Genomic DNA, 14,669 nt, shown 5'->3' with positions numbered 1-14,669 from the left:
AACAGTTTCGTAAAGACGTTAGTATTACATGGTGATGTCATTTTCTTTTCCATTTCTAAATGTAGGAATCTGAAGTAGCAAGATTACAAGTCAAAATTTCTGGATTTGAACGAGCAATGGGAAAACAGCAGCCGCCATCTCCCATGCTACAATCTCAAAATGAATCCGATAATAGAAAAGACTCCACAACGCAGCCCAAGAGTTTCTACCCTCTTGCCAGAAACATGAATAGATCTTTTAGTGTTAATGATATGTATGGGACTGATATTGGTTCAGCATTAAATTCCCTGAATTGTTCTAACAGGATTCGAGAAATACTTGAGCTGTCTTTCATCCCCAGGAACATTAGTTTGCAAGATGTTAAGGATGTTTCCTGTGCAGGGCAACTAGAGGGTGCTGCTTTATTCAGTCAGTCTCCAAAAGCAGAAACTGAAGAAGATTTGGAGCTCACTAATCTGACTAGTAATAGTAACATGGAAACTTTAAGTGGAATGTTAAATCATCTTCTTGCAATGGAGCGAAGCAGTACTAAGCTGGGCTCTCCAGTTGACAGGTCACCAGGTTTGTCCAGTGAACAGATTAAATCAAAAGCGGAAGAATGTTCAGCTGGAATGCACAGAATTCCAAATCAGGTATGTGTTGCATGTTTCTTAAGTCGCAAACCTGTTCTCTAATTGGTTTAGTTCTAAGCTATTGCAACTTGTAAGAGTAGAGTCTTGTTTTATATGATGAAACTTCAATAATTAATGTCAGCATTGTCTTGTGTGTGACATTGTTATTGCATATTCACATTGTGTGTACCACTGCTGGTATTATTGAATATTTGTAATAACCGCAACTTCACTTTTCCACAAACTGTTGCAATCAATTAGCACACACAGGCTCATGGAATAGTATAGCACAGAAGGAGGCCATTCAGCCCATCGAGTCTGCGCTGGCTCTTTCGAAGAGCAATCCAGTTAGTCCCACTCCCCCGCTCTTTCCCCATTTCCCTGCAATTTTTTCTCCTTCAAGTATTTATCCAATTCCCTTTTGAAGGATACTATCGAATCTGTATCCACCACCCTATCAGGCAGTGCATTCCAAATCCTAACCACTCGTGTAAAACAGCACAGAAAGGGGCCCACTCATCCCATTGTGTCTGTGCCGGCTCTTTGAAAGAGCTAGCCAGTTAATCCCACTCCCCTGTTCTTTCACCATAGCCCTGCAAATTTCTCCTTTTCAAGTATATATTCAATTCCCTTTTGAAAGTTATTATTGAATCTGCCTCCACCACCTTTTCAGGTAGTGCATTCCAGATCATAACAGTTTGCTGTGTGAAAAAAGTCCTCATTTCCAACCTAGATCTTTTGCCAATTATCTTAAATCTGTTACTTCTGGTTACCTATCAAAACCCCTCATAATTTTGAATACCTCTATCAAATCTCCCCTTAACCTTCTCTGTTTAAGGAGAACAATCCCAGCTTCTCTGATCACTCCACATAACTGAAGTCCCTCATCCCTGGTACCACCATTCTGGTAAATCTCCTCTGCACCCTTTCCAAGGCCTTGACATCTTTCCTAAAGTGTGGTGCCTAGAATTGGACACAGTACAGGAAACTTTGGTTTATCCGGAGGGTAACTGTCCGGAATGCTCGAGCCACCGGCAAAATTCAGGAGTCGGTTCAGTAAGTTTTTTTTCTTTTTGTTTTTTTTTCACCAGTCAGGCTCTGCAAGATCTAGCTAAAGCTGTTGCTTAGCTACAGAGACGCTTGCAAGCTACGGCCGACTGTTTAGAAGCTAGCAACAGGGTTTGTTGCTAGCTACGGAGCTCAAAAGCTTCCGTATGTTTTAACATTAGTGCTGGTTTGTCCGGCAGTTTTGATGGGACGGCAACAGGTCAGTGCCGGATATCACAAAGTTTCCTGTACTCCATCTGAGACCTGAGTTTTAAAGGTTTAGCATAACTTCCTTGCTTTTGTATTCTATGGGCTAGATTTTCGTGGAGCTGTCAGGTGGGGTTTCAGGTGTGTGGGGGGGGGGGGGGAATCCTGAATTTGGGGGTCCCGACACCATCCCGTCCAAAACCCCGCCCCACGTAAGTTTCAGGGTCGGCTGGGACCCGCCGAAACCAGGCGGGAAGGGATTAGTGCCAATTAACTGCCTGTTAACAGGCAGTTTTTAGCCTAATCCCTATTTTGAGGGGTTTCGTGTGGGTTTCCCGACCGCTCCAAACCACGCCAGGTTAGAGCAGGCGGGCCGTCTGGTTGGAGGGGTCGCGATGTCGATGCTCAGGTGAGTGATGGGTGCATGAGTGTAAAGGTAAGTGTGTTTGGTGTGTCTAAAGTGTGTAAAGAACTTTTACTTACCTGTACTTACCTTCACAGCCTTTCTTCCTGTAGCCGTCGGGAGCCCATCACTCAGCCGGAACTTAAAGCTGAACGGCTGCGATCTGTCAAAAGTGACAGCCTTCAGCTTTGAGTGTCGGTGAGAATTCTAACTGAGTCTGTGCAGAATGACTCATGGTAGAACTCAGACTGTCAGTTTTTCACAGCTTCAAACAGCTGTGAAACGCTGATATTTCATCTGCCAAAAACTCTTGACAGATGAAATTGCAGTCTGTGACGTCACCTGTTGCGGGTGGCCCTTAATTGGCCTGCTGGGCGGGCTCAACAAGGTCAATCAAGGGAAAATCGCGTGGATTGGCTGGACGTCGAAGTAGGCGGGTCAAAAACCCGAAAGGGGAAGTCCTGCCTTCTTCCCGACAGGTTCGGGAAAATCTACCCCTATGCCCCTGTTTATAAAGCCAAGGACCCCATATTCTTTATTAACTGCCTTAACTACTTGTCCTGCCACCTTCAAAGATTTATGAATGTGAACCCCCCACGTCTCTCTGTTCCTACACTCCCTTTAAAATTGTCCCATTTAATTTATATTTTCTCTCCTAATTTTTCCTTCCAAAATGCACCACTTCACATTTCTGCATTAAATTTCATCTGCCATGTGTCTACCCACTTCACCAGTCTGTCTCTGTCCTCCTGAAGTCTGCTACTATCCTCACTGTTTACTACATTTCCAAGCTTTGTGTCATCTGGAAACTTTGAAATGATACCCAAGTCTAGGTCATTGTATATATATATATATATATATATATATAAAAGAGCAACGCTCCCAATACCAACCCCTGAGGGGCACCACTGTATACTTCCCTCCAGTCTGATAAACAACTGTTCACCACTATAATAAAATAGCAAATACTGCGGATGCTGGAAACCTGAAATAACAACAGAAAATGCTGGAAATACTCAGCAGGCCAGGCAGCATCCATGGAGAGAGAAACAGGGTTAACGTTTCAGGTCTGGGACCCTTCATCAGAACTGGAAAAAGCTGGAAATGTAACATATTAAGCAGGTGCAGAGACGGGGGGGGGGGGGGGGGGTAGTTAGGAGGGTGTGGTAAACCACTTTTATCGTTCACTATCGTTACACTATGGTTATCACTGTTATATCGTTACACTATGGTTATCACTGTTTACACTGTTGTATCACTACACGAGGTCGCCTCTTGTCACGCTGTTATACCTGGGCTGACCACTGCTGACTCCGCCCATGGCTCCACCTACTTGCCCAGGTATAAAGGTGGTCGACTGGCTGGTATTCCTCCTTGTTGGATCCGATCACCCACGAGGGTGGGCTCTGTTATTTAGCCAATAAAAACCTATAGTTACTTTCTTAACTCGTCGCTTTTCATTGGATGAATTGATAGGTATATCAATTTTATTGGCTAAATTTTAAAATGTCGTTACCTGAGCAGCCAAACGACCAGTCAACGGAGCAGCCAAACGACCAGTCAGACGCCCAGCTACAACAGCCACAGCAGCCGGCCTGGCTGCGAACCCTCCGACCACCGTACCTGGATCTAAACCCACAGGCAGCAAACTCAGCCCTCGACTTCGAACACTGGCTGAGCTGTTTCGAATCCTACCTGGGAGAATCTGGCGTGCCTCAGAGATCCAAGCTAAGAGTTCTGACCGCCCAAGTGAGCCCTAAAGTATTCGCACTCATCCGGGACCTTACTACATACGAGGCCGCCATCAACCTGCTGAAACAACAGTACCGGAGCCCGGTAAATTCCATGTATGCCAGACATCTGCTAAGATCCCGCCCGCAACAGCCAGGAGAGTAGATGAATTTTTACGGGCGCTACAAACACTCGGCAGGGACTGTGACTTTAAAGCGGTAACGGCGGCAGAAAATACTGAAGATAATATCCGCGATGCCTTCGTGAAAGGCCTGCTGTCCGACTACTCACGGCAAAGACTGCTTGAAGCAAAGGACCTCGACCTGAACACAGCTGCAGCCCTCGCTCGCTCCCTAGAAGTGGCCCATCGGGACCTCGATGCGTACTCCAGGTACTGTAATTCGCGACCCTGGGACTCGGGACCGACCCTGACCGCAATACCCCTCGCAGCGCCGCCCCTGGGACCTACCTCAGCGTCGGCGTCCCGGACCCGATCGGGACCGCCACCCCCGGTACCGGCTGCGACATCGGACCCCCGCGATCGGGCCGCCGGCTGCTTCTTCTGCGGCCAGGCGAAACACCCGAGGTCGCGCTGCCCTGCGAGAAACGCGACTTGCTCCAGTTGCCAGAAGAAAGGCCACTTCGCTAAGGCCTGCAGAGGGAGAGCCACAGACACCAGCAGTGCCTCATGCGAGCTGTGGGGGCGGCCATCTTTCATCAAGGCCACAGATGCCAGTATCCCCTCGTGAGAGTCGTGGGGGTGGCCATCTTTGATCAAGGCCACCGACACCAGCAGTGCCACATGTGAGTTGCAGGGGCAGCCATCTTCTCCGCCATTTTACTCCACCTCGTGGGCGCCGCCATTTTACCCACCACACTCGACTGCCACCTCTCCTCCAGACCCGACCACCGCCTCACCCGCAGACTACAGCAGCTCGCTCAGCCATACACTAGCCTCCGTCACACTGGACCAAGCTCGCCCGCATCACCTGTCCAAGTCCATGATGGACATCGAAGTAAACGGCCACGCCACGACCTGCCTGTTCGACAGCGGAAGCACGGAGAGCTTCATCCATCCAGGCACGGTGAGCCACTACTCCCTCACTGTCCGGCCAACGCGCAACCGGGTCTCGATGGCGTCTAGGTCCCACTCTACAGACATCAGCGGCTACTGTGTTGTGACCCTGTCGGTTAGGGGCACGGAGTATAAAAATTTTAAACTTCTCGTCCTGCCCCAACTCTGCGCTGCCGTCCTACTAGGGCTGGATTTCCAATCCCACCTTCAAAGTGTCACTCTAGCATACGGTGGACCCCTCCCCCCACTCACAGTCGACAACCAGCAGCCTTTAAACCGCCCACCGCGTACCACCTGCGGCCTATCCACCCTCAGGGTCCCGCCTCCCTCCCTGTTCGCCAACCTCACCCGCGACTGTAAACCCGTCGCCACCAAGAGCAGGCGGTACAGCGCCGGGGACAGAGCTTTTATTAGCTCTGAAGTGCAGCGCCTCCTGAAGGAGGGCATCATCGAGAGGAGCAACAGCCCCTGGCACGCTCAGGTCGTAGTCGTCAAGACCGGCGATAAAAACTGCCTAGTCATCGACTACAGTCAAACCATAAAGCAGTACACCCAGCTGGACGCATACCCCCTTCCCCGCATATCTGATATGGTCAACCAGATTGCACAGTACCGCGTATTCTCTACCATCGACCTTAAGTCGGCCTATCACCAACTCCCTATCCGCCCTGAGGACCGCCAGTATACCGCCTTCGAGGCGAATGGCCGCCTCTACCACTTCCTGAGGGTTCCCTTCGGCGTCACCAACGGGGTTTCGGTCTTCCAAAGGGAGATGGACCGGATGGTTGACCAGAACGGGCTGCAAGCCATGCTCCCCTATCTAGATAACATCACCATCTGCAGCCGCGACCGGCAGGACCACGATGCTAATCTGGAGAGATTCCTCCGTACGGCCCAGCGGCTGAACCTCACCTACAATAAGGAGAAATGTGTGTTTAACACCTCGCGCCTTGCCATCCTCGGCTGCGTAGTAGAGAACGGAGTCATCGGCCCCGACCCCGAAAGAATGCGCCCCCTCATGGAGCTTCCCCTCCCCCACTGTCCAAAGGCGCTGAGGAGAACCCTGGGGCTCTTCGCCTACTATGCCCAATGGGTGCCCAATTATGCGGACAAAGCCAGACCCCTCATGAAGTCCACCTCCTTCCCCCTGACGGCAGAAGCGTGCGCGGCCTTCTCCCTCATTAAGGGAGACATTGCTAAGGCCACAATGCACGCGGTGGATGAGTCTATCCCTTTCCAAGTGGAGAGCGATGCATCCGACTTCGCCCTGGCCGCAACCCTTAACCAGGAGGGGAGACCAGTGGCCGCCTTCTCAAGGACCCTCCAGGGCCCCGAGATCCGACACTCTTCGGTCGAGAAGGAGGCCCAGGCGATCGTGGAGGCTGTACGACGCTGGAGGCATTACCTGGCAGGCAAACGATTTACCCTCCTCACCGACCAACGTTCGGTCGCCTTTATGTTTAATAACAAGCTGAGGGGCAAAATCAAGAACGACAAGATCTTGAGGTGGAGAATCGAGCTCTCCACCTATGATTATGATATCTTGTACCGGCCTGGTAAACTGAACGAACCCCCAGATGCTCTATCACGAAGTACATGCGCCAGCGTGCAAAGTGATAGACTGCAGACCCTCCACAACGACCTCTGCCACCCCGGGGTCACCAGACTTTACCACTTCATTAAGGCCCGCAACCTGCCCTACTCCATCGAGGAGGTCAGGACCATGACCAGGAACTGCCAAACCTGTGCCGAATGCAAACCGCATTTCTTTAGGCCGGACAGAGCAAGCCTGATCAAGGCCACCCGCCCCTTCGAGCGCTTGAGCATCGATTTTAAGGGGCCCCTCCCGTCCTCTGACCGTAATGTGTACTTCCTCAACATTATTGATGAGTACTCCCGTTTCCCCTTCGCCTTCCCCTGCCCAGACATGACCAGTACCACGGTCATCAGATGCCTGAACGACCTCTTCGCCTTGTTCGGGTTCCCGAACTATATACATAGCGACCGGGGCTCCTCCTTCATGAGCGAGGAACTTCGCCAGTTCCTACTAGCGAGAGGTATTGCTGCAAGCAGGACCACCAGCTACAACCCCCGGGGGAACGGCCAGGTGGAAAGAGAGAACGCGACTGTCTGGAAGGCCGTTCTCTTAGCCTTAAAGTCTAAGGGCCTCCCAACCTCTCGCTGGCAGGAAGTCCTCCCGGCAGCGCTGCACTCCATCCGGTCACTGCTTTGCACTGCCATTAACGCCACCCCCCATGAACGAATGTTTGTTTTCCCCAGGAAGTCGACTACGGGAACCACGCTACCAACTTGGCTGACCTCTCCGGGGCCCGTCTTGCTGCAAAAGCACGTGAGGGCCCATAAAACGGACCCCCTGGCCGAGAGGGTGGACCTCCTGCACGCCAACCCCCAGTACGCCTATGTGGCATACCCAGACGGGCGGGAGGACACAGTCTCCTTACGAGACCTTGCACCCTCGGGCACCCCTGAGACACCACCATTACCCCCCACCACTCCCCCAGATCCAGCCCAGGTAGACGGCATGCCGGAACCCCACGAGCCTTCGCCGACCACGCAGACACCAGCATTAACGTCGGATACTGCATCACCGCCGCCGCTGCTGCGACGATCAGAAAGGCTTACGAGGCCTCCGGACAGACTGACATACCCGAACTGGTAGTACACTTCACCCCGCCGGACTCAAATCTAAACAAGCGGTGAATGTGGTAAACCACTTTTATCGTTCACTATCGTTACACTATGGTTATCACTGTTATATCGTTACACTATGGTCATCACTGTTTACACTGTTGTATCACTACACGAGGTCGCCTCTTGTCATGCTGTTATACCTGGGCTGACCACTGCTGACTCCGCCCATGGCTCCACCTACCTGCCCAGGTATAAAGGTGGTCGACTGGCTGGTATTCCTCCTTGTTGGATCCGATCACCCACGAGGGTGGGCTCTGTTATTTAGCCAATAAAAACCTATAGTTACTTTCTTAACTCGTCGCTTTTCATTGGATGAATTGATAGGTATATCAGAGGGGAGGAAGGAATTGAAAGAACATGCTGTGAAAATGTTGCAAATGGGAATGGCAAAATCATACTGCATGAAAAATGGGGGCAGGGATTATTATCTGAAATTGTTGAGCTCTATGTTGAGTCCGGCAGGCTGTAAAGTGCCTAATCGAAAGATGAGGTGTTGTTCCTCGAGCTTACGTTGAGCTTCATTAGAACAATGCAATAGGCCGAGGACAGAGAGATCAGAGTGGGAGTGAAGTGGAGAATTAAAGTGACAGGCGACCGGAAGCTCAGGGTCACCCTTATGGACTGAACTGTTCACCACTATTTTTTTTGTCTCTTAGCTAATTCTGTATCCTCGCTGCCACTGCCCCTTTAATCCCATGGGCTTTAATCTTGCTAACAAGTCTATTATGTGGCACTTGATCAAACACCTACTGAAAGTCCTTATACACCGTCATCAACTCTCTCCATTACATAATTGAAAAACTCGATCAAGTTTGTCGGACATGATTTTCCTTTAACAAATCCATGTTGGCAGTCATTTATTAACCCATGTTCTTCCAAGTGACAATTTTGTTCCGGATTATGGACTCTAGAAGTTTTCATCATCGACATTAGGCTGACAGGCCTGTAGTTGGTTAACTGATTTATATACAGGAAACTTTGGTTTATCCGGAGGTTATATGTCCGGAATACTCGATCTAACGGCAAAAATCAGGAGCCGTTTTCTGTAAGTTTTTTTTAGTTCTCGTTGCTTTTTTTCCCCCCAGTCAGGCACTGCATGGTCTGTAGCTATAGCAACAGCTTCAGCTAGAGATGCTTGCAGCTGCAGCTGACTGTTTAGAAGCTGTTGCTAAGCAACAGTGTTTGTTGTCAGATACGGAGATGAAAACCTCCGTATGCTTCAACATTAACTTTGTATGTCCAGCAGTTTTGATAGATCGGCAACAGCTCGGTCCCGTCGGTGCCGGATATAACAAAGTTTCCTGTATTACATAAATAAGAAGTTGACCTCGCTACTTAGATATGAAAATCAGTTATGCTCTACATACTACTAGACATATAACTTAGTGAGTTGGATTCTTTCTATGAAAGGAATCTCTTCTCATTTGGCCTCTGTAGTATCTGGTCAACCACGGTGGCATGTGAGCCATCCCCACATTACTGGCAGGCTCGCTATTGGAGAACTTCAAAGACTGTTGGCGACATTACTAAGGCGGATAGTTCTCGACTGGTTGAAGATCATTGTGCTTAGCAGAGTGGCTATGGTGTCCAGCCTACTTGCATGTTCTGTATTACTTGCAAGGATGTTTTGTTGCCAAGCTGTGCATGATTCAGAATGTATTTTAGGGATTTTTGTGCCAGTCCTTGTGTCCTGCTGGCTCAGCGTGTGTGTCGGGTGGATTGAGAGTGGAGTCCATGGCTCCTGTGGCTGATGTCATTCCTCATGTGTTTTGGGTAGCTGCTCAAATAACCTCAGTATTTTGTGAGGGAACCATGGGATATAGACAGATTCTATCCTGTCATCTTCCTCTAAATTGCCAAAAGGTTTCCCTTTCCCTTTTCTGTATCTGGTGGTTGAGATGGCTACAGAATCTATTGTTAAGATATGAAAATAGGAATTATGGCATTTTATTGCAGGTTACCTAAGATTTTTTTTTTCCAACTGATGCATTGGACATAGTTGTTAAAAGTGTTTTCCTCCTCTTCCCCGGTCAGGCAACTCCAGTTTGTGTTTCAGGCCTGTTTGATGTTGTTGCCCACATTAAGATAAATTGAGTCGCAGCTGTAGACCGGATGTGATGGACATCTGCTGGAGTAAGAAATCCAACATATTAAAATGTTGAGTAATATTTTTATAATGACCTCTATTTAAAGAGATACTGGGGGAATACTTTCAACTTTCAACAAAAAGTATTCCCTTTACAGATTGCCTGCCACTTTTAAGAGTTCATGGCTTTATTATTGTGACAACCAAGGTTGTTGTTATTCTTCTTTATAACCTGTTTTCTAAGTGTCTGTGTTGCAGCTGTACCTGTTTCAAATTATTTTTTTATATTTTTTAATTTTTGATTTTATTTCTCCAACAGGACAGTGCCGACTGTAACCTTAATGATGCTGACTTAAATGTGCCAAGTCATGCTTCCCTGCCATTGAAATATGCTTCAAAAAGTAATTTGCTTCAACTTCATCACTGGTAGGTAATAATATCATGGTAGATGTGTATATTTCTCCAGTTTGCAAGTTTCAGATGTGATTGTAAATTGTTTTTATACCAGTTTTTTGTGAGAAAAATGCTGACTTGTTGAGGCATTGTTTAGCTTCATAACCACACAGGCCCCTTCCCCTACTCCGTGGCCAAGTCTTGATGATGTAATAACTGACCCTGCACCAGTTATCAGTGACTGTACTCCTGCACCCAAGAACGTAAAGGATGCAAGCTGTCCATTTCTTGACAGTCAGTAATCTGAATTTTCCTGGATCCCAAGACCAACTGTGAGAGGCAGTTTAAAAAAAAAAAATTACACTTTGTTCCTATTGGTATCCAACAGACTCCATAATCATGGGTATCACACTGGTAAATTAAAAGAAGCAGAACGATGATTAGAGATCATTGGTCTTTGCTTACACGCCAGTTCCTTTGCTTCCAGCATCAATACATAATCATCTTGAAATGTATTTAAGCCTGGGAACTGCTCTAGCAAGGAGCCCTCCAGAGCTGCCTTCATTCCTGCTAAAGTAGTACCCCAGAGAGCCAAGGTATTTGAGGACCAGAGGGCACAACTCTAAAATAATAAAATGTCATAAAAATTCCATTTACAGTAAGTGGGTTACAAGGCCAGGAGTCAACATCTTCAGGGTAGAAGGGTGAAAAGTGTCAAACTTTAATTTTTAAAAAACTTAAATTAAGTGACCTTGGATACATGGTGTCATGAATCTTACCATTCATGAAGAAATGACTCATGAAATAACACTGGGCGGCCAGCTGGTGGCGCCGTCCAAGGAGTATAAATACTTGGGCGTGGGCCCAGCTTGCCCAGGACGCTTTTGTAACCAGGAACTAGTGATGTAACTAGAATCTCATGGTTGTGAAACAGTTCATTAAAGCCTTGTTTTATACTCAACCAAGTGCTTAGTGAGTTTTCTTACATCACATGGCTTGTGGAAACTACCTCCACAGAACTTGGGGAAACTTGTTCCAAGAAGTGACTGTTTTGTTGAAATCACAACTCATCATTAGCAGGCTGAGCGATTTCCAGATAAATGGCTTTAACTGAGAAGGATGTTGTCTCCTCCTCTCCCTGAGACATCCAAGTAAATATCTTAGACAAGGTTCCAAATGATTGAGCTCAACCTGATGATCAAATAGCCTCTTTAAAAAAATCAGACTGTATTAATCAATCCGCAAGATGCATATTTGACATTTGCTTTCATTGCTTTTGCTTTTCATGGTTCACCATCTATTTACTACTAGTTGATTTATCTGTGACATTGCACACACAGAGAGTCAAGATCAAGTGTAGTCTTCAGGCCTAAAATGGGGTTAGAAGGCTGGGGACTAATTGGACCAGGGTTTGCATATGTAATTCAGGCCTATTTTAAAAGTCATGCATGCTGTCATTATCATATTTTCATTACATACAAATAGCCTAAAAATTAGGGTGGTAAACATTTGGAGCTCTCATCTGCAAACAGCAGTTGATGCTGGTTCAATTGTTCATTTTAAATCTGAGAGTGATAGATTTCTGTTAACCAAAGGTATTAAGGGACATGGGACAGAGGCGGGTAAGTGGAGTTAGGTCACCGATCAACCATGATCTCATTGAATGGCAGAACAGGCTCAAGGGGCTAAATGGCCTCCTCCTGTTCCTATGTTCCAATTCATAATAGAAATAGGTTTTTGTAAACTTGCCATGCTGTAGTTACACCGTCATGATAGTGCTCCAGCTCCTACTGGTCCCAATGTTACAAACCCTTCAAACATCTCCATCTCTTTTTACCTTCTAAAGCCTCATTAAAGCTTTTAGATCAGCCATGATCTAACTGAATGGCAGAACAGGCTCAAGGTGCTGAATGGCCTACTCCTGTTCCTAAAGCCTACCTCTTTAACCACAGCTTGGGCCATCTTCCCTAACTCCTCTTCTAACTGAGTATGGTGACAATTCTCAGATGTTAATGAAGAAATACACCAAGTGGTTAAATAAAGAATGTGGGTGGGGTAGAAAATTATCTTGTGGTTGGGGCCACCTCATTCATACTAAGTGAAACATTCAACAGGGCATGCAATAATGTTTTATGCAATAATGTTTTAATAAAGCAGCAGATCAGATTAGCAGAATTTGCACGTTTTATTTGTTCACTCCCATGAAAGATTTCTCAATGGTGCACTTATTGTCAAATGTGAAGTACCTATATTTTTTCTCTCCTCCCAACTCCTCCTCCTCCTCCTTAAATTACAAGTGGGCTCAAGATTTGTATTCAGTTACACTTTGGAGAAAACTATGTACTGGTCCTGGATACCAGTTTCTCCTTGTTGATTTAAGATGATCAGTTTAAGAAATTTTTATCAAGTCCAATACAGTTCGGAAACCTCAAAGGTTCAAGAATGCTTAACTAATTTATTTTACAGACTCGTAGCATGTAACTGTCACTTTTTGGTTTATTTTCAATTTGTTGTAGTACGCCTGAACTTCCTGAACAAGAGCAGTCACATGAATTACATTAACTAAAAGATGAAGATAGAGTTAGGAGCCAGTGATCAGCAAGCTCCTACCCAGCAGCATTAATATGAAATGTGCTGCTGTGATGGTAAAGCATTGGCATAGACTTTATGCCAAAAGAAGTTTTGAAAATAATGGCTCCTTAATTCCATAGTGCCATGCAGGTAATTTATTGTGTAAGTGGGTGTTGAAAAATGTCATTTTTTATGTTAATAAACATTTTGTCTTTAGAGAAAAAACAAATGTATTTCATTGAAATATTTTTTTCTGTGTAAAATAAACTGTTTTCTGTATCGCTATGTGTTTTCATCTTTTAAAAAAATATATATATTCAGGTCTAGTCTAGAATGCAGTGTTCTCGATGAATGTTTGAGTTACAGCTACATTTAAGGGAGTCATTCAGATAGCAGTAAATTGCACACAGCTGCTATGCAACAGCAAAATACTGCAGATGCTGGAAATCTGAAATAACAACAGAAAATGCTGGAAATACTCAGCAGGCCAGGCAGCATCCGTGGAGAGAGAAACAGAGTTAACGTTCCAGGTCTGGGACCCTTCATCAGCAACTGCATTGTTTACTGGTCAAGGATAAATGCAAAGTATTGAGAGTTCGATTTATGTGTTCACAGAATCACAGAAACCCCACAGTGCAGATAGAGGCCATTTCGGCCCATCGAGCCTGCACCGACACATATCCCACCCGATCCCCGTAACCCCTACACCAACACATATCCCACCCTATCCCCGTAACCCCACGTATTTAATCCCCCTAACACTAAGGGTCAATTTATCATAGCCAATCAACCTAACCCGCACATCTTTGGACTGTGGGAGGAAACCGGAGCACCCGGAGGAAACCCACGCAAACACGGGGAGAATGTGCAAACTCCACACAGACAGTCGCCCGAAGCCGGATTCGTGTGTTGTGTGAACTTTATTGATTCTGACTTGTTACCAGCAGCCTGATAGTGTGCACCATGTGCTGTGCATGGCGTAAGTTCATAAAGGGCTGTCTGGGACAGGCACCTGAGTACAAGTGCTTCTTTTGAGGGAGAAAAAGAATTGGAGCGTGGCACCTGTGTAAACTGTTGCTAGCCAGTCCTACAGTAGAAGTGACCTGGATACAGGCTGATGCCCACATTCTATATCGGCATGTTGTGGTGGGATGTAAAACAACAGGGCAAGAGAAGTAATGAGAAATGGAGCCGAGAGGATGTCCCAGTTAATCTATTTTGTGCATGGTAATTTCTCAATTTCAACCATTCAGTCAGGTGTCTTCCCCCAGAAGTGGAGAATACAGGGGACAGTTGCTATGCGTTCTAGCTGTAATGTAAGGGAGCATGCTGTGTGTCCATTTTTTCTGTTTGGAGGAAGGGGCAAGAATATTTCCTCATCTCACATTTTTCAGTATCAAGTGCCATTCCCTGCCTAGGAAGACTGACCTGCTTTGAGGTCTCCAATACTATTCTGACTATGTCAAGAGAACTGTTCCTACAAAGGGATAATGTTGAATGTAGTTTTTTCTATTTTTTGATTTGTTACATTTTGCTGAACTGAGATTCTGAACACTGGTGAGCAAACTATCTGAATTGGGATTATTCATCAGAGAAATGTGTGACCTCTATCATCAACGTAAGCGACTTAAGGCTCAGCAGACTTTCTGCGGGCTGTACTTGTCCTTCAAAAAAAAAACACACCATTAAAATATCTTGGTTCTTCAGATTTGTACCTAAATCCAAGCAGCGCTATCAATCATCATCTTCTAATACTGAAGATGACGTGTATAATTTACAACCTCATTGTTGACAATTTAACCTTTGTTTTAAAATACATGAATAGAAAAAAGT

The 14,669-nt window shown here is 46.4% G+C and overlaps 1 protein-coding gene across 4 annotated transcripts in view; it reads left to right on the top strand.

Annotated features, from left to right (window-relative positions):
* The window catches only part of ccdc18 (coiled-coil domain containing 18), a 183,272-nt gene extending 170,157 nt beyond the window's left edge, over positions 1-13,115 (top strand). For all 4 annotated transcript variants that reach the window (XM_085983310.1, XM_085983311.1, XM_085983312.1 and 1 more), the window contains 3 exons: positions 66-632; positions 10,192-10,298; positions 12,782-13,115. In XM_085983310.1, coding sequence (XP_085839436.1) covers positions 66-632; positions 10,192-10,298; positions 12,782-12,827 — 720 coding nt within the window. In that variant the 3' untranslated portion in view covers positions 12,828-13,115. The remainder of the gene's footprint in view (positions 1-65; positions 633-10,191; positions 10,299-12,781) is intronic.
* Positions 13,116-14,669: the final 1,554 nt, after the last annotated feature.

The sequence above is a fragment of the Somniosus microcephalus genome, chromosome 3 (genome assembly GCF_052327205.1).
Source record: "Somniosus microcephalus isolate GS21.2 chromosome 3, FLI_Smic_1.0, whole genome shotgun sequence".
NCBI classification, from domain to species: Eukaryota; Metazoa; Chordata; class Chondrichthyes; order Squaliformes; family Somniosidae; genus Somniosus; species Somniosus microcephalus.
This window is presented reverse-complemented; position numbering and strand designations above follow the sequence as displayed.